Source organism: Hippopotamus amphibius, chromosome 16 (assembly GCF_030028045.1).
Source record: "Hippopotamus amphibius kiboko isolate mHipAmp2 chromosome 16, mHipAmp2.hap2, whole genome shotgun sequence".
Taxonomy (NCBI): Eukaryota; Metazoa; Chordata; class Mammalia; order Artiodactyla; family Hippopotamidae; genus Hippopotamus; species Hippopotamus amphibius.
The window spans coordinates 12,029,264-12,049,734 of record NC_080201.1 but is presented as its reverse complement, the minus strand read 5'-3'; the positions used below and the strand labels follow the sequence as shown (position 1 = coordinate 12,049,734).

The following is a 20,471-nucleotide window of genomic DNA, read 5'->3' as shown; positions in this document are numbered from 1 at the left end:
TGCCTTGGAGCAACTAAGACCGAGTGCCACAACTACTGAGCCTGCGCTCTAGAGCCCCTGAGCCACAGCTAATGATGAGCCCACCCTCCGCAACTAATGAAGCCTGCGCGCCTAGAGCCCGTGCCCTGCAACAAGAGAAGCGTCCGAAACAAGAAGCCCTCACAGGGCAATGAACAGTTGCTCCCGCTTGCGGCAGCTCCAGAAAGCCCGTGTGCAGCAAAGAAGACCCAACACAGCCAATAAATAAAATAAATAAGTTTATTTAAAAAAGGAAGTGAAATTAATTTTAACTATGTATTTTATTTAGTCCAGCATATTCAACATATTTCAACGTGTGATTAATTTTTTTTAAATATGAGATATTTTACATTCTTTTTTTATACTAAGTTTAAGAAATCTGGTGTGTATATTACACTTACACTACATCTCAGTTCTGACCAGCCACATTTCAAATGCTCAATAGCCGTATGTGGCTAGTGGCTTACTGAATTGGACAGCTCAGGTCTAAAACCTTCAGATTGTCAGGAATAGGTAGTATACCTGTCTGGATAGTTCAGTAGCCTGTACCATTCAGCAACTGTATACCTCAATTCCTAAAGATGAGAAAATTCACTTTTTTTATTACCCCAGAGAAGAAGTACAACTTACTTGACCCCCACCTTTCTCCCTAGATCAGGGGGAAAGGTCCACAGGTCTCCTTCCGGGGTAAGGATCCTGTTCCTCGTTCTCTCTCCAACATGTTTAATCTGTGACTGACTCTTTCTGTCTTTAAAGATTCCTGGTGAGGGAATCATCTTCCAGGGTTATCTCAGGGATTAGTACCACCATTCATCTAGTTGCATAAACTGAAAAGTGAATCACTTCCTTGTCATTTCCCTTCCCTTCAGGCCTGTAATCTAATCCAATATATAATCCATTACCAAGTCCTGTTGAGCTTTCTATCTCTTGAATCCATCCAATTCTGTCCATTCTTATGGCAACACCCTAGTCCAAACTGCTTTTGTCTCCCTCTTGGATGCTGTGCTAACCTTGGACTTTCAACTTTTTCTGCCCAGCTCCAATTCTTTTTCACAGAGTAGCCAGACTAATGTTTTCAAAATGCAGATATATCACTCCCCTGCTTAAAGACTTCAGTGGTTTCCCAGCACTTTTAAAATACAGATAAGGGGACTTCCTAGGTGGCGCAGTGATTAAGAATCCGCCTACCAATGCAGGGTACACAGGTTCCATCCCTGCTCTAGGAAGATCCCACATGCTGTGGAGCAACTAAGCCCGTGTGCCACAACTATTGAGCCCATGTGCCACAACTACTGGAGCCCAAGCACCTAGAGCCTGTGCTCTGCAACAAGAGAAGCTAATGCAATAAGGAGCCTGCACGCCACAATGAAGAGTAGCCCCCAGTTGCTGCAACTAGAGAAAGCCCGTGTGCAGCAATGAAAACCCAACATAGCCAATAAATAAATTTAAAAAATAAAAAATAAAAAAAAATACAAAATCCCACAGTAGGGCTCACAGCCCTGTAAGACCAGCGCCCTCCTGCCTCATCTGGTGGCATATTTCTTTGGGTTTCTGTATCTAGTGTTATTGGTCTTCTTGTTCTTTCCTCATCTTTGCACTTGTTGCCACACCATGGAAATCCCTTCCTTCCTTTCTTTGACTAGTTAGTGCTCTATCTTCCTTCCCATCTCAGATCTTATGTCCTCAGGGAAACCTTCCTTAACTAGGTCTGTTAGAGTTTCTCAATACTCCATCCATCTCTCCTTCAAAGCATTTTCCAGAGTTGCCATTTTATAGATTTTTGGGGATGATTTATTAAATTTCTATTTTCTTTACAAGTCTAAGAGCTTGATAAAGCTTGGGACCTTGCTTGTTTCTGTTCACTCCAATACAGCAGCTAGCAAATTGTGAGCCTGCAACTGTTCAAGGAGAGAATGAAGACTTTGTATCGTTCTGTTTCTTCCAGCTTTCATCCAACGTCATTTTTCTTGCTAAACCCCACAACTAGTTGTCTACTGCTGCTTCAGTTCCTCTCTATCCCCAGCCTCCTTGAATCTGCCCCCAGCCTAAGCAGCTCTCTTGACGTCACTTGTGACCTCATTAATCCTGGTTGCCTTTCCCAATGGTCCACATTGACGGTACAGTGTTGCCTGAAGTCCAGTCGCTTATCTTGGTGAGATGACTGTTTTCATTTTAGTTACCACCACCTTGCTGAAGGATGTGCCATATGATGTTTCTTCTGAAATACCACCTGGTCATCTAACCACCACTGCCAAGTGCTCTTGGCGCCTGTTCTTCAACACCGGCAAGGAGTGAGATGTTCAGGACTCCCTGTAGTTCCCCGTTAGGTAATTCTGCATGCTTAGGTCATTTTGCCAACCATAGGAGTAGAAACCTGCTCTGTGAAAGTGGACTGGCAACTCCCACACCGAGACGCTTGCAGAGGTTTTGCTGAGGTGACAGACAAGTCCTTTGTCAGACTCATTGGAGAAAAGCTTCCCCAGCTGCCTCCCTGTGTCAGGGGCTCTATTTTAACAGCAAGCCCCCAGCCATACCCTTGTCACATTCTTAGCTCAGTTGAACTGAGCTGAAAATGAGAATACACCGGACTCACTATTCAACAATCCTACTTACTCTTCCCACCCAATGTCTAATGAGCACTGTTGAATTTAGTATGTCCAAGACCACTCAACCTTCCTTCTCAAACCTGCACTTCCTCGTTTTTCCATCTCAGATCAATGACAACTCTACTCTCCAGTTGGTCAGGTCCCAAACTTTGAGATTATCTCTGATTCCTCTTCTTCCAACCCACACTGTCAGCATTCTGCTGACCTCAAGAACACAGGCAGAGGCCAATGACTCATAACCATCACCAACATTTTACACCACCTGAGGCTAAGCCATCATCTCTCCTCAGCTCACTGCTGCAGCAAAACTGCCTCCTTGTCACTCTTGCCTTCCACATGGTAACTGGAACACTCTTTTAAAAATACTGTTCATAACGCTCCAATGGCCTCACATCTCACTCATAATAAAACACACTCCTCTGCATGGCTTACAGGTGCCTGCATGATCTGGCCCCTCACTCATCTTTACTTATTCCTCTTCGGCCATACCAGACCCCTTTGCTGTTCCTCAAAAATGCAGCCCTCTAGCCTGGATTACCCCCTCCCACTCAGATCTCCGTTTCCAGATCTCTACTTAAATGTCACCTAGAAGAGTTCTTCTCTGACCACAGATGCAATGTAGCACTGCCCCCATCAATCTCTATCTAAAACAGCACCTCTGTCCCCTTTCCCTGCTTTGTTTCTTCTTAGTATGCATCACTACCAGAAATAATATGGATTTCCTTATTTCTTGTTTGTTTAGTTGCTCCTCCCCCAACTCCTGCTCCTAAAGAAAGAGTATAAGTTCCACAAAAACAGGAACTTGGCTTTTGTTCACTGCTGCGTCCCCAATCCCTTGGAACAATGGCTGGCACAAAGCAGACATTAATTATAAATTTGTTGAATGAATAAAGTGGTATAATCCTAAACATTCATTAGGTCAGCTGTTTGAGAAATGACATTCCAAAAGTAGAAAGAGTAATGAGATAGGAGTAGAGACAAATGGTTTATTTGGTAACAAGGAGTAAAAAGGAATTCTAAATTCCTCTTCTCTCTTCTGATGGTTGAAGTGAAATGTGATAGTCAAATAGACAGCAACACAGACAGGAACTCCCTCGCAGTCCTTGATCTTTTGCAGAAACGTAAAGATGTCCAAGTCATATGACTTGCCATTATTGTTTTCTAGACAGAAGTGCCGGCTGCTGTGCTTTCCAGTGCATCAGTGGTGGCTACATTCTCCTTCTTGTCTTCGGGTTTCATGGCAGGAAACAGAAGCACCTCCTACAGAAGAGAGAATATATTCTGAAGCTAAGAAGCACTTTTTCCCGGCTATGCCCCTGGTTACTGTTACCACCCCAACCCGGAGATCTGTGTCCTTTCATTTCAATTCAGTCCCTCTTAGTTACAGAGGATGGAAAAGAAGAAATGCACAGCACTGCCTAAGGCACAACATCAAAAGAAGGAACAAACAGACAGGTTCTCTTCAAATATGACTTCCCCATCTACAAACATGGAATAGCAACAGTTTCTACACATCACAGGGTGACTTAAGTTAAATGAAATAATGCATGTAGATGGCTTGGCATGTTCCTTGGATCCTTAAGAAATGCAAACAATTAGTATTTCTTCTGCCTCAGGTAGAAAACCCCCAAATTTCATAAGGTCTAATACTCTGACCCTCCTCTAGTGAAGTAACATGTAACTCCTCTGCCTGCCCGTCCTCCCAGCCCAAAACCCTTTCTTTATGCTCCAGGCCAACCATACCCCGCCTCCTTCAGGGCTGCCACGTACCTTGATGTTATTGGAGTCTGTGAGAAACATGGTGACACGGTCGATGCCCATGCCCCAGCCACCTGTGGGGGGCAACCCGTATTCCAGGGCAGTGCAGAAGGTTTCATCTATGAACATGGCCTCATCGTCGCCAGCGGCTTTGGCCTAGAAGAGGAGAGAACCACACAGTGACGTTGTTCCAGGATTCGCTCTCTCTCAGCATCTGAGTGAGCACACTAAAACGTTCAGAGGCGTTACCATGCCAGGGGTTCTCTGAACATCCAGCACTTGCTGGGAAGTGATCTCCCAGTAACTCCAGGATGGAGTCATTTCTTTCAAAGACCTGGAGGTCAGGACTGATGAACTCTATCTCAGAACTTATGCAAATTTCTCTGCAAAATGAAAACACTTCCACTGCCTAGGACTCTGCAAGTCCAGTGGAACTGATTTTCAGAGACCCTGATGATTCCCAACAGTCTTTCTCCTACTTCTTGAACCACTGGTCAGTGGCAGTGCTAGTGCAGTCAGTCTGTGGGCGCTTTGTCTTCTCATCCCCATATCACCTCCATAAGTGTACCATTTAAGAAAAGTTATGCTCTTGTCAACATAAGTGTCATACTCCCCACACAATCATGCCTAAGCTCCATTTATATAGAAATTCTAGGGCCAAGACTAGTCAAGTTCTCCACCTTGAAATGCGACTTCCTCCAGTGAAGCCTGTGGCTTTCAGCCTTCATTTCTGTTGAAGTCACCAGGAGTTGCAGACAAGACAAAGACCAAGGTTAAGTCTAGTGAGTGGGCACACACTCCTTCCTTACCTTGGCCTGTTCTTCAAAAAGCTGCCGCTGTCGCACAGGGTCATTCAGCTCAGTGTAGGCATTGCATATTTCCTTTTTCATGACAAACAGCTCAAAGCGTTCAGTCAGACCTTCTTTAGAGCGGTGCCTGGGGACAGGAGACCACAGGGGAGGCTGAATACATAGGTTCAGTAAGAACATTTGGTACAAACACAAGAATTCCTAAAATCTAGTTGACTCAAAATTGTTATTGATTGTGACCTGAAGCCTGTATAGGTTCTTGGCACCAAATCATTTGGTACTTCAGCAGAGGCTTGATACGTGTTTGCACACCAGGATTTAATCTTCTGGAATGCTTCCACTTGGAAGCATAAACCGAGCTCAATGCGGTACAAAAGGAAGTTACCTCTGTGATGCCCTGGATATAAATATTTGGATTTGGGATAGAATAATCAGTTGAAATGTCTGCTGTGCTAATGTAGTAGATACGTACTGTTTTTTCTTTTACTTTTGTATATTCTTATACATATCATATATTTCAGTGTCTGAAATTTTGATTTTGTTTGTTTTAATAAAGACTAACACAGACTTAAAAAAAAATATGGCTATGCGGCCAGAGAGGCCCCATGAAGAGGTTTTGGAGGATGAGAGCCAATGTAGAGGAGATGCGAGGCGCCCTGGCAGAGTTCCCAGTTGAAAAAAGCCAGTTGAGTTAGCCTAGCCAACACCACGTAGAGCAGAAAGACTACCCAATGAACCCACAAACTCCTGAGAATAACCTGTTTTATGCTGCTAAGTTCTGAGGTTATCATCCAGCAACAGATAACTGCAACACTGTGCTTATCTTACCACTTGGCCAGAGGGCTCATTATCTGCGGGTGATCACAGATGAACGTAGGATTGATGCATGTCACTTCCAGGAACTCCCCAACAAGCTTAAGAAGAAAGCAAAGCAGAGCTAGAGAACCGTTCTGAATGACATTTTGATTGTCTCGGCCTTGGTGGTACAGGACTCACACCCTAACCTCATCCCTGATGCTACAGGGGTTTATCCTAAGCTTCTCAATGGTTGGTAATAAGATAACAAACAACTATTTGGCACAGAGCTTAGTACAGCAGGGATTCAAAATTGTTCCCTCATTTCTCTCCTTGGAGCTCTCCTGTGAAGCTTCATTCTCTACAGTGGACTGCATCTTCATAAGGAGCAAGGGGGTATTACCACTGGATGAGGGCATGTACGGGAAGTGCATGGCCTTTCACCTTATCAAGGAGCCTGGCTGTGGTCCGAGGTGGAGGGCATTCAACAGCTTTTGCCACACAGATATCATCGAGAATCTTGCGAGTTTCTGTAATACAAAATACAAGTTAGAACAGAAGTCATCACACTACCCCATTAAAAAGTATATAAGGAGAATAGCATGGGAAATTCTAGTCCTGACCTAATCAAATTCATAGCTGAACAGGAAGGAGGGCCCTACAGTAGAGGAATGCATCACCTTACCTTCAGTTTCAAAGAGGTTAGTTGCTGGCAGTTTCATGCCCAGGGCTTTCTCAAGCTCTTCTACCATGCTGATTTTCCGGAAGGGTGGAGTGAAATCAATCTCATAGGCTTGGCCCTCTGGGCCATCTGGATGGTAGGTGACCTTGTAACTTCCTGTAATGTGTTTGACCATCCCTGGAAAAGAAATGTGTCATTTAAAGAGGACCGACAGGAAGTCCAATTGAAAGAAGCACACCAGCCCTTCAGACACGTGTGAAGGACAAAGGGAGCAGGAGGAGGTCACCTGAAATCATCTTCTCCGTGATTTCCATGAGATCATGATAGTCTGCATAGGCCATGTAGAATTCACAGGTGGTGAACTCAGGATTGTGAGTCAAATCAATTCCTTCATTCCGGAACTGGCGTCCAATTTCATAAACCCGGTCCATGCCACCAACCACCAGCATCTAACAACAACACATGGCCATGGTCATGGCAGCTAACCCTGTCTTACTGGCTGGGGAAAGTGTCTGTCTACAAAAGCCGTAACTTGGTTTTCACTGTTCAAGGCATGCTTCCAGGTCTCTACCCAGATGCTGAGTGCCCTACTCTCTTCAGACTGTTGTGGATAGTCATCATTTATTCTGGCTGCCCAGGATCACTGAACACTCTTCCTTTGTCTGGAGTGTCCCCCATCTTGTGAGTGTGAGCCTCCCCAAGAAAGAAGCCTCCTTTGAGGTTAGGATGCAGGCATGTGACCTAAGTTCCCCAATCAAATATACCTGTGAGACTTCAACATGCAAAGAGGACGCAGGTATTGCACAGAATCCCCTCTGGTGAAGGGGGCCAGAGATATCTGGCTTATACAGGTTGTAAGTGCAGAGGTCCTAATGGCAATGACCTGTGCCTAGTGCCAAGCTTATGAGCTGTGGTAACTGTCCCAAATGGAAGACACTGGGTTCTTCATGGGAACAGCCCAGGATACAATTCAGAATTATTCCTAGTTGTGTGGTCTCCAAGCCTGAGTCTCTGATCCTCCTGGAAATTTTGAGCTTCCTTATACTTTTGAATACATTTTTCTTTTCCCTGAACACCTAACAGGTTTTATAGTTTGCAACTAAGAATCTCAAATGATACAGTCTGCAATATTTACTCTGGTGATTTGAGGATATTTCCAACTTTCAGAGATTCAACTCATTCTTCTACGAAAGACTAAAATCAGATTTAATCCAAGGAGGATTATAAACTTAAAGTATTATGAGATTATGGGAAAAAACTAGGTTAGGAGGATCTATACACTTAGGAAAGACACTCCCTTTGCCCTCTGACCTATAATGCTCTACTGATCCTATAGATAAACTTCAGAAATGTAACACTCACAAACCTGACAATTTAGAATACTCTCCTGGTTGTTCTACCCTCAACATTCCTCTTATTTCTGACTGTACCTGTCTAGCCAGCATTTTTCAGCCTTCTATTTCTCTAGGGACACAGGACATCTTATTGACTACCTTATGGTACAGTTCTGGAGCAACTCTCATATATAAATTCATGTCCAGCTCGTTGTGGTAGGTGATAAAAGGCTTGGCCACAGCTCCCCCTGGGATGATGTTCATCATGGGAGTTTCAATCTAAAAGAGAGGGAAAAAAAAGAGGGAAAAACATTTAGTTCACAGACAGAGTTCCTCAAACTAGAGTTCTTGGGGATGGCTCATGCTTTGAATGTGACAGTCTAAGCTATTATATCCCAAGTAAAAGTGAAATTCAATAGTAATGTGCAGGTGCTTGACAAAAAAGAGAGAGCTTGATTTTCTAGAATTGTCTTTCTATTAATACCAAATACCTTTAACACAGTACCATAAGCTTTCACAAGCTGTCAGTGGGACTCTAAATAGGTACAGCCTTTCAAGAGTTCAATTTGCAGTATTTATTAAAAGTGTAACTCATATCCTTTGACTTATTCTACTTCTAGAAATCCATCCTACAGAAACACGTGTACATGTGCACAAAGATGTTCACTAAAACATTATCGAAGCAAATCAGAAACTTAAACAATCAATAGGGAAAATAATTATGAAGCATCAAAAAGGAATACACACACACACACACACACACACACACACACACACACGTGCAAAGGGCCCCAGAATACATTGTAGGGGGAGGGGGGGAGACGGGACACAGGTCCATTACAATATATACAATGTGACTTCATTTATGTTTAAAGCAAAAAATAAGGGACTTCCCTGGTGGCGTAGTGGTTTAGAATGTACCTGCCAATGCAGGGGACATGGGTTCGATCCCTGGTCTGGGAAGATCCCACATGCCACGGAGCAACCAAGCCCTTGCACCACAATTACTGAGCCTGTGCTCTAGAGCCTGAGACACAACTACTGAAGCCCGCATGCTTACAGCCGGTACTCTGCAACAAGAAGCCTGCGCACTGCAACGAAAAGTAGCCCCCACTCGTCACAACTGGAGAAAGCCCATGCGAAGCAACAAAGACCCAACGTAGCCAAAAATAAAAATAAATAAAATAAATAAATAAAATGAAGCCATAAAAAACCACTTTATATTGTAGGTCATCTGCAACATGCACAGGTATGTATGTACTATAAATATACAGAGTAAACGGCGAGGAAGGATACATATTCAAATTCAAGTCTGGAGAGGGAAATTCGCTGGGAAAAAAATGAAAGGGGACTTTCAATTTTGCTTCTATTTATTTCTTTATTATTTTACGGTAACACATACTCACCTTTCTCATACAATCAGAAAATATTAGAAAAAAATTTTTTTGCTCTAAAAATCTTCCTAAGATTTTTTAGTTTAAAGAAGTTGAAAAAAAATTAAGAAAAATATTTTTTAATGCTAGAAAAAAGCAAAATGAGTTGATAACACATTGAACATGGCATTGTTAGCATGTAGATGGCCCTCTACTTTGTCCATTATCTGAGAAGTCCCGTCCTACCTTCCTAATTGGGGCACTAAATAAACAAGGTGGAACAAAGGCACTGTCAAGAAAGGGGATTTTTCATTGAGAGTGAAGGATACTGACACAGGATATGCTTGTGGAGAAGGGAAGGGAAGGGAAGAGGAGTAAGAGGCAAGCACAGCAAGGCAGCGCATCATGTCGGGTAAGAACTCTCCATCACCTCTAGGAATCCCAGCTCATCCAAGAAACTTCTTATGTATGTGATGATCTTAGAGCGGATGATAAATTTCTGCCTTACAAAGTCATTCAGGATCAAGTCCAAGTATCTCTGACGATACCGTGTTTCCTAAATGAAAAGTAACAGGTAGAAATCACTGATGCGTCTGATTCAATGGTATTATGAACCAGAGCCAGAAGGCCATGAGAACTTACCTTGTCTTTGAGGCCAAAGTGAAGATGAGGTAACATATGCAAGCAAGGAGACAACAGTGTGATTTCATAGGGAATGATGCTCAGCTCGCCCTTCTTGGTTTTCCCAGGATTGCCCTGAACTCCAATTATGTCTCCCCGGCGCAGTTTGTTGTTAATATGAATAAATTCTTCTTCAGATTTATAATTCCTGAATGAATGGAAAACGTAATTCAGTATATAATATCCCAAATTAAAACTGACCATTGGTTTACTTTGGAACCCTCACTGAACTGTTCATGTGAACCCAAGAAGAACCTCAAAGTCAACTGTTTTAACAGTATTATCTTTTATTTTTAATTGCTTAATAACTCAAGAGCAGTCATTATTCTCCAGGTGACCAGATGGCCTTTTTATTTTCTCAAACATATACCACTCCCTTTAACTTTAATTTCCAGTGGGAAAAGAAGACTACATGGGCCTTTGTCCCCAGTCATGTTGCTGTGGGCCAACCTAGAAAGGCCTGTAACTGGATATTTCTATATACCTGGAATTGGCCATGACTTGCAACTTGACCCCCTCTCCTCGAAGGTCATAGAAGATCAGCTTTCCCCCAGAAGCTCTTTTGGCATGGATCCTACCTAGAGAAAGAACAGCAAAAATAGTGACAGAAGCAAAAGCTATTTCATGATATGAGTGCCAAAAAAGCTCCCTCTGTATTTTTTTACATCCAGGCAGAACATAAACTAGAACAATCTGATTTTAACCCGAGGCCTAAGCCCTGTCGTTTTCTTCATGACAACACTGGCTCCCCATTCAAAACCGTTAAAAGATGTGCAGGAAGATTTGGCCTTTAAAGGTGTTCACTGGATTTCTGCAGTGTTGGCAGCAGCATGGTTTTGGGATCTTCCTAATAGAAAGCACAACTAAATAGGCAAGGCCAAAAAGTCATGGACAAAATTTACAACAAAATTATGTGGGGGAAAAAAATTATGTGGGAAGATATTTCCAAGAATTCCCAAATACAAGCACTGGGGAAAATCACTAAGGGCCCCAAGACCTCCATATAGGAAAAAGCTATGGGAAGCAATGGGTTCTCTGACAGATCTGAGAACTGGAAGTCTCCCAAAAAGCCATAGGTACTCACTGAAAATGTGGCAGGGCTAAGTGGAGGGTATCAGCTCACACTGGGAGGATAGCAGCTCACTGCCATACAAGTGAGTATAGTGGGCTGCATTAAGAAGGTCTAGGGGATGAAGTCTTTTAGTGTAGCCCCCAAGAACTCTCTAAATTTAACAGCAAGGGATCTCTCCTAGGACAAGGCCCCACGAAGTTGAATAAGACCAGGAAAACAGAGACAAAGGAAAGAGAAGGTCCAACAAAAGGGAAGAAAGGAGAAGAGCCTGAAATTCCAGAAAGCAAGCTGCTGTATTTCTGAATGCTTCAAAAAACAACAGAAGAGGGAGCTCAGTGAGGCTGGAAAAGCTATCTGAACCAAGCTTCCCGTTAACATTCAGGAAAATTAATCTCACATAAAAATAAACAACATAAAAGTAGTACGGTCCCAAAATATACAAGCAGCTCATGAAGCTTAATACCAAAAAAGCAAATAACCCAACCCACAAATGGGCGGAAGACCTAAATAGACATTTCTCCAAAGAAGACATACAGATGGCCAACAGACATATGAAAAGATGCTCTACGTCACTAATCACTAGAGATATGCAAGTCAAAGCCACAATGAGGTACTACCTCACACCAGTCAGAATGGCCATCATCAAAACATCTAGAAACAATAAATGTTGGAGAGGGTGTGGAGAAAAGGGAACTCTCCTGTACTGTTGGTGGGAATGTAAGTTGGTACAGCCACTATGGAAAACAGTTTGGAGGTTCCTTAAAAAACTAAAAATAGAACTACCATATGGTCCAATAATCCCACTCCTGGGCATATACCCAGAGAAAACCATAATCCCAAAAGAAACATGTACCATAATGTTCATTGCAGCACTGTTTACAATAGCCAGGACATGGAAGCAACCTAAATGCCCATCAACAGATGAATGGATAAAGAAGATGTGGCACATATATACAATGGAATATTACTCAGCTGTGAAAAGGAATGAAACTGAGCTATATGTAATGAGGTGGATAGACCTAGAGACTGTCACACAGAGTGAAATAAGCCAGAAAGAGAAAAACAAATACCATATGCTAACTCATATATACGGAATCTAAAAAAAAAAAGATACTGATGAACCCAAATGCAGATGTGGAGAATGGACTTGAGGACACGGGGTTGGGGGGGAGTGAAGGGGACACTGGGACGAAGTGAGAGAGTAGCACAGACATGTTTACACTACCAACTGTAAAATAGATAGCTAGTGGGAAGTTGCTGTATAACAAAGGGAGATCAACTCGATGATGAGTGATGCCTTAGAGGGCCAGGACAGGGAGAGCGGGAGGGAGTCACGGGAGGAAGGGGATATGGGGATATATGTATAAATACAGCTAATTCACTTTGGTGTACCTCAAAAGCTGGTACAAGAGTGTAAAGCAATTATATTCTAATAAAGAGCTAAAAAAACAAAACAAAAACTTCTATTTCATAGCTGAAAAACATTAAGAATATGACACAAAATATGAAAAAACACAAATTAGAATTAGAAAAAACTGAAATGAGATGACACATGAAAAAATTAGAAATGAACTGAAAAATCATCTCAGAAATGAAGCCTAACTTAGAAGGAAATAAGAGTGAATAAATACAACAAATAATGCCTTAAGAGAATCAAACTGGAAAGGAGGATAAAATTTAAAAAATCAAATTACAGGGACTTCCTAGGTGGCGCAGTGGGTAAGAATCTGCCTGCCAATGCAGGGCACATGGGTTCGATCCCTGCCCCAGGAAGATACCACATGCCGCGGAGCAACTAAGCCCGTGCGCCACAACTATTGAGCCTGTGTGCTGCAACTACTGAAGCCCACGTGCCTAGAGCCTGTGCTCTGCAACGAGAGGCCACTGCAATGAGAAGCCCGCGCACCACAAAATGAAGAGTAGCCCCCACTCACTGCAACTAGAGAAAGCCCGTGTGCGGCAACGAAGACCCAACACAGCCAATAAAATAAAATAAATAAATAAACAGATAAATAAATTAAAAAAATCAAATTACAAAAAAGCGATAAAAAGAAATTTGAGAAAAAGTGACAAAATGAACACTGGAAAGAAGCAAAGATACAACATACAGAAGAAAAGGGTCTCAAAAGTAAACCTGTCCACTTCCTGTACAGGATCTATGTACTATGCCACTGGAAAGGGGCACCTTTTCTAATTGGCACAAAAGCCTTATATGCTAGCAACAACCAATAAATAATAGTTAATAATAAACATGTAATTTGTACAAAAAAAAAAAAAGTAAACCTAAGCAAGAAACAGAATACAAAAAAATTATATTCAAGAAAAATTTCCTTAAAAAAAAAAAAAAAAGACTTGAAAATACATATTTAAAGGGCACACTGTGTACCTGAGAATACTGACCCAGAATAACCAACCTCAAGACATATTTTAGTAAAATCACTGGACTGTATAAAAGAAATTTGGGGGGCACTTAAATATTGGCAGGGGTTCTGTCTGGGTGGTGAGTTTTGTTTTTTTTTTTTTTAAGCAACTTTATTCACAATCACCTAGATTTGGAAGCAACTAAGATGTCCTTCCATAGGTGAATGAACAAATAAACTGTGGTATATCTATATAATAAAATACTACACAGTGATTGTAAAAAATCAGCTATCAAGCCACAAAAAGATATGGAAGAGCCTTAAATACATTAAAAAAAGTTTTATTGGAGTAGTTGACTTACAATGTTGTGTTACTTTCAGGTGCATAGCAAAGTGAATCATATATATCTCCATTCTTTTTCAGATTCTTTTCCAATATAGGTTATTACAGAATACTCAGGAGAGTTCCCTGTGCTATATAGTAGGTCCTTATTAGTTATCTATTTTTTATATACTAGTGTGTATATGTTAATCCCAACCTTCAAATTTATCACTTCCCCCCACATTGACCCTTTGGTAACCATGTTTGATTTTGAGATCTGTGACTCCATTTCTGTTTTGTAAATAAGTTCATTTGTATCATTTTTTTATTAGATTGGTGGTGGGGTTTTGGGTAATCAAACTTATCTCTCTTTGCCTCTCTGAATGTTTCAACACTCTAAATTCTCTACAACTAATAGTTTTACATATATATATTTTTTTGGGGTATAAACAAGACAGGATTTAATTATTATTTAAATTAAGGAGAAGATCCCACACAAAAAATTAAACTCCAAAATAACACTGCTCTAGAAATACAGCCTAGTGCAAAGCAGTCTAGGGACACAGACTGGACTTCTTAGGAGCTTAGGGCCGTGGCTCCCACTGACAAGGGGAAGTCCTCATAAAGGACTATGAACGAGGACTTCCTAGGTGGCACAGTGGTAAAGAATCTGCCTGGAAGATTCCACATGCCACGGAGCAACTAAGCCCGTGCTCCACAACTGTTGAGCCTGTGCTCTAGAGCCCACGAGCCACAACTACTGAGCCCATGTGCTGCAACTATTGAAGCCCACGCGCCTAGGGCCCGTGCTCCACAACAAGAGAAGCCACTATAATGAGGAGCCTGTGCACCACAATGAAGAGTAGCCCCGGCTCGAAGCAACTAGAGAAAGCCTGTGTGCAGCAACAAAGACCCAACGCAGCCAATAAATAAATTAAATAAATACATTAAAAAAAAAAGGACTATGAACGAATAGCAGCACTAAGCCAGGAGTCCCCCACAAAGAATGACTGTTCCTCTGTAGCATCACCACTGGAATGTGACCTCATGCCTTAGGACTGCTCTACTTTCTATGAATAGACACATTGGCACCATCTCTAGTAATGTAGCCTCAGACACAAGCCACTTGAGAGCAAGACCACCCCAGATCTTCCTTTGTGTAAATAAAGAGGCCTGCCTGCTGCGGGAGCTCAGCAAACTGCCAGGGAATTTTCCTACCTGCCACTTTTAAGGTGATGTCAGTCAGGTGGTCCCCAGGCTGCAGGTGATTGTATTCTTGGATGAAGTGAGTGAGCGAGATGTCAACGTGGAACTTGTGTGGGTACGGGTCTTCCCCATTGACCTTCAGTTGGTGGACTGCTTGGCTGCGGATTTTGAAGTATTGCTGTTAAAAACGAAAAAACAAGAGCTTTTGAGAAGTTGAACATGGTCAGACTGTGGCCCGTCTACCAGGGTACTGTATTCTGCCTTGGAGGGGCCCCAATAAAAAATAAAGGTTTCTTTAACCAAGCCCTCTGCATCCTTGAAATCACAGGTTTGGAACATGGAGTGAGATTTGCACTTAAATATGCAGGGTGGCCAGATCCACAGCTGGGAGTAAAGGCCAGAATTCCAAAATGCAACATTCAACAAAAAGGAAAATCACACTTCTGTCTAAAATAATGTTTAATTGGTACAGGTGGCCCTGGTTACCACTTTTGTAGACACCTCTGCATGGTGAGTCACTTATCTTCCTACTTTCCTACCCCTGGCCACACATCAGACTTTTCCCCAAGGCAGGCCCATGGGCCTGGAGGGTGTGAAAAAGGAATATTCTATATCAGGGGTCAGCAAACTTTTTCTGATCTAACTACTCAACTCTATCGCAGTGTGAACGCAGGTTTGGACATATGTAAACAAATGGGCATGGCTGTGTTTCAACACAATTGTAATTATAAAACCAAGGGGGAGGGATGGGGCAGTGGTGGCTTTGGCCTGTGGGCCACTGTTTGCCAAACTCTGGGCTAAAGTAAACCCCAGCTCACCTTTAGGGAGACATTTTCTCTGGGGCTGCTATAAGGCCCAGCTAGCTCTAAGAAAGATCAGTCACGTGGAAGTAGCAGATTCTCCCAAATGTCGGTAAGTAGTTGACAAGAAAAATGTGCAGGGCCTGTGCCTTTAACCAGACCAAGTGGTGGGCCCACGCTCATCCATCCCAGTGCCTATTCACCTCCTTAATCATGGTCCCTCCTACTGTCTGGTCTCAAGGAATCTGCCATAATCCTCACTGGATGCTTCCCTGTGCCCAGCCAGGGCAGTGGTCCTGAGGACTCACATTTGGGTCCAAGCTCTCCTCCTCCGCACCCACACCATTATCAGCAGTGTGGTTGGTGGCAGCAGCAGTGGCCTGGCTTAGTTGTTTCTCACTGAGCTCCTTCTGCTTGGCCTCCTTCTCTGCTATTTTCTTCTCAGCTTTCAGGCGTCTCTTTAGCTCACTGTCAGGAAGATGAAAATGTTCAATGTGACAGGTGTCTGAAGAGTCCTCTATGTTCTGCACCATAGCCACTTACCAAAAATATGAATAGTCTGGGAAAACACTCTTGCCCAGTTCTACACCCTCATTGTTAGTCTCTTAGTTACTAAACCATACGTGAAACAAAGGAAAAAATAAACTTAAGAGTAAAAATGTGAAACATCTTTCTCAGTCTCTTTTTTCCAGTCTGAGGTCCGTGGCATTAGGTCCCAACTAAAATCAAGACACACAAGGACAAAGAAAACCCTAGTTTATATTTAGAATAGGAAAAAAAGGTTTTCCAGGAAATCAGCAAGATAGTCTTTTCTCAAGCTAATTAGGCTTGGGAGCTCCTTGAGGCCAGGGACTCAATCTTAGTTGTTTGGATTCCTCTGCAGAATATGAAGGTCCTAGAGTATCAGATCTGATGTGTGATAAGGCGAACCATTCTAGCTTTGCCTGTCATCTCTCTCCCCTCCCAAAAGGAGTGGGTTAGTCTGAGGTGGGGTGAGGAAGAGGTGGCTCTTCAGAGTTCAGGGAGACACTCCATCGACAATCTCTTCCCCAGCACTGATCAAAGCATTGACAATGGCCCTCAGTATTGGCCTCACTCTCCCCAGTGGAGCCTGACTTTGACAACAAATTGGGTAGACTAATGTACAAAGCAGCATAGCATAGGGGATAATATACCACCTTTGGAACCAAACTGCCTGGGACTAAATCCTGACACACCTACCTACCAATTGTGTGACTTTGGGCAAGTGACTTAATTTCTCCTGTAAAACAATAGACACCCTCCCCACCAAATGTTGTTGGGAGGATTGATATAATATACACAAAGAGATGACCACATCCCCAGCATTTTAGTAAGCATGCAAATGTGAACTGTTCTAGGTATCTCTATCTTAACACTTCACTCTCTGCCTCGAGGACAGAAATTTTACAGATGTGGATAAATTCTTGTCAAATCTCTTACTATTCAAAGTGGTCAACTTTCAAACTCTTTTTCTAAAAAAATTATTTATTTTTATTTATTGGCTGTGTTGGGTCTTCCTAGCTGTGCGCAGGCTTTCTGAAGGTGCAGAAAGCGGGGGCTACTCTTCGTGTGAGGTGAGGGCTTCTCATTGCGGTGGCTTCTCTTGTTGCAGAGCATGCGCTCTAGGCACGCAGGCTTCAGTAGTTGTGGCGCATGGGCTTAGCTACTCTGTGGCACGTGGGATCTTCCTGGACCAGGGATTGAACCTGTGTCCCCTGCATTGGCAGGCAGATTTTTTTTTTTTCCAGCCCTGCCAAGGCAAGGCCTCAAGAAATTTGTTAAACACTCAGAGTTGTTTCTCTCCATAGAAATCTTTAGTAAAAAGTGAAAGACTTATTCGCTTTGAAGAAAAACCAGAGTGTGGCAGGCGGATTCTTAACCACTGTGCCACCAGGAAAGCTCCTTGAAATTCCTGATACTTGTCACCTGAGACTCAAAAACTAAAGCGATTGGTACAACTTGGTTTAAATAACTTGAAATCTTGCTATCTGAACCCAGAAACCAGACAGATTTGGGTAGAGAGGGATACCCTCATTATTGAAATAGACTTGATCCTTCTTTCAGACCGCCAATGTTAACTGAATATCTTATAATAATGATATGCTTACATATTGTTTGGCTTCAGGGCAGATTTTAAATTAAATTATCTATGAGTTTAGAATAAGTCAATTAAAAAAAACTTAGTTGGAGATTTGAAATGATCATCTTTTAATTGTAAGTAAGAAAACTGACTCTAAGGGCCTCAAAGTAGGTGTCCCTGGATATAATTTGTTTTGTAGCAGCTGTGAAGCCACCTTTCCAGAACAGTGTGCTAGACTTACTGTACTGTCAGTGGGCATCTAAGCCTCTCTGGTTCTTCCTAGCATTAACATAATAAACCTATTTTCCACTCAACTAGCTGTTGACCTTTAAATCAAATCAATAATAAGGATAATCTAAAAAGGCCCTAGGAATAAGAACTAAGACTAGAAACCATATTAATCCCAGGAGGAAAGAAATTCCAGAAAGGCAGGGAAGGGAAAACAACCTGCATTAGAAATTCTTTATTCATACAAGGGTTTTGTTCTCAGCACTGTTCTAGAATAAGACCTGAAAGTCATCTCAAGACTCTATGGAGAATTTGAATTTATTAAAGAGAAAGTGAGAAAGGACTACTGGTTTTGGTATGTAGCAGGACAGCTTCCTTAGCACCAAGTCCAACAACTTAGCCAGAGGCTTAATAGATAAGAAACTAAGGAAAGGATTTTTGCTCCCAGAGCAATAAAGAAGGTAATGGGCACCAACCTTCTCTTATCAGAAAGTGACTTGTCCTTGTGAACCGTTGTGAAAGGAGCAAGTTGACACAGGCGCAGCTCCCTCTGCCCCCACTGTGCCCAGGAGGTTTGGCGCAGGGACCCCCTAACAAGCCTTACAGCAGCTTGCGTCAACATGGCAGATTACCCTGGAACTAATGATTACCACCACCTAACAGGAAACACAGAGATGTGGTGTCAGATGGGACAGACAGTACACATACCCCCAGCCAGCACTCCTACTCTTACAGGTTGTGTGGGGGGAGAAGGGGAGGTTACACAACCTTTTAGTGTCCCATTTTACACAAGATTCTCTCAACTGACAGCAACCCTCTAACACTCACTGTGCTGTAAATGTAACTGACAACGTTTTCAGTCCTGGCTATGGTAAGATGGTGCTTATCTGGGGTCAAAAGTCAACAGCAAGTCAATCAACAGTTTATGGATAGAAATGATCACACCACTCTAGAAAATGGGAGTGCTTCTGAAGACCCAGACATGTAGTTTCTCTCTTCAAGATGAAATACCTGGCCACGAAGATGGCAAGGGGAAGCATACAAAACGTCATCATCAATTGCAACCACTATAGGAAGCTAAAAACAAGTCACACGAAAGCACCCGAATCAAAGACAAGACTTGTTTGGCGCTCTAGGAATGAGGAGGAAAGGAGAATTTCAGGGAGAGTCTTAGACTACATTAAGTTTATACATTAACACTGGAAGGCAATAAAAGAATACAGATCATTTCTTTACTACCTTAAAATAAATGTGGCCTTGAATGAGTCACCTGGCAGGCAGCCTATCTGTTTTTAAATTCGGAGAAAATAACTGGCATACAATGGTGCTCGCTAAAGATTCACACCAAGGAAGTTCCAAAGAAAGTTCATTGCATTGAGTAAAAGAGGCACTAAAGTAGCCATTACATGCAATTAACTAACTTCTCTCCGATGCCTCTGGAAGGTACTATATTTACGTACTATCCTTAGGAGTACTGAGGAACTTGTCACTCAGATCATTGCCTATGTGCTATGAAGAACTCCGACTGAGAAGGAGTGTAGTATTAAGAGAATATAAGACATAGTCACTAAAAGGGCGGCTAATCTTAACTTACTTATATTTCCCTTCATACTCCAAGGACTTGGGGTGATTAACAAAGATATGTCCAGCAGTGCTAAGCGCAGCTTGGTGTACTCGGTTAAATAAGACAGCCCCTGCTGCTGGACATACTCACAGTCCTGATTCACCCACACGGAGAGGTGCAGGAGTTTTAGGACGGATCCCTTCAACACAAAAGGTTCAGCACTGCCTTTAACACATAATGTTCGAACGGCCTTGGCGAGGCCAACGAAAATTTGATGGTCCTTCTGAAAAGGTAGGATATTTAATATTCCTCCAACCTCCTCATCGGGGCATAATAACGCATTTCTCGCAGAAGAGTCAGTTCTCCGTATTCTCTTATTCCAGGAGTACGACAGGGAAGAAGCACGCAGCCAGTGCGGGGGGGGCCCCCGGGCATCCTGGGGGATGTAGTTTCGGGGCGCAGTAGCTACATCCCAGCGTGTTCATACCCACCAGAACCGCCGGCAGGAAAGCCCCAGGCACAGCCGCCTCAGCCGGAGCTTCGAGGCGCTTCCTAGTCCGGACTCTCCGACCGCGAAGGTTTCAATGACCCGCAGCGACACTTACTTTTTGCTCAGTTTCGGCTCGCCGCCGTCCACTTTAACTTCAGCCCCCTGCACCTCTGCCATCTTCCCCGAGGGCCGGACCTAAAAAGGAAGAGGACCGCAAGGCAATTTCCAGGTCACACTCAGAAGCCCCGCCTCTTCCGGGAAAAGGGGCCGGG

At 42.8% G+C, this 20,471-nt stretch overlaps 1 protein-coding gene and 1 non-coding gene across 4 annotated transcripts; both read right to left on the bottom strand.

The window, feature by feature from the left end:
- Nucleotides 1-3,596: 3,596 nt before the first annotated feature.
- On the bottom strand, nucleotides 3,597-20,468 carry KARS1 (lysyl-tRNA synthetase 1). 3 transcript variants are annotated; one of them, XM_057711756.1, is made up of 16 exons: nucleotides 20,315-20,382; nucleotides 19,157-19,277; nucleotides 18,622-18,801; nucleotides 16,125-16,284; nucleotides 15,029-15,194; nucleotides 10,541-10,634; nucleotides 10,018-10,204; nucleotides 9,806-9,931; nucleotides 8,162-8,281; nucleotides 6,955-7,117; nucleotides 6,672-6,845; nucleotides 6,431-6,516; nucleotides 6,020-6,105; nucleotides 5,192-5,318; nucleotides 4,395-4,538; nucleotides 3,597-3,884 (listed from the first exon to the last, which is right to left on the bottom strand). In XM_057711756.1, exons 3-16 carry the CDS (start codon nucleotides 18,765-18,767, stop codon nucleotides 3,786-3,788), a joined length of 1,878 nt encoding a protein of 625 aa, XP_057567739.1. In that variant the 5' UTR covers nucleotides 18,768-18,801; nucleotides 19,157-19,277; nucleotides 20,315-20,382; the 3' UTR covers nucleotides 3,597-3,785. The 3 variants fall into 3 exon arrangements, with proteins under 3 accessions (XP_057567739.1, XP_057567740.1, XP_057567741.1); XM_057711757.1 differs by lacking the exon at nucleotides 19,157-19,277 and having other exon boundaries at nucleotides 20,315-20,428; XM_057711758.1 differs by lacking the exons at nucleotides 18,622-18,801; nucleotides 19,157-19,277 and having other exon boundaries at nucleotides 20,315-20,468.
- LOC130839433 (U5 spliceosomal RNA) lies at nucleotides 17,584-17,699 on the bottom strand. Its single transcript, XR_009049832.1, has one exon. It is a non-coding gene; the product is annotated as a U5 spliceosomal RNA (small nuclear RNA).
- Nucleotides 20,469-20,471: the final 3 nt, after the last annotated feature.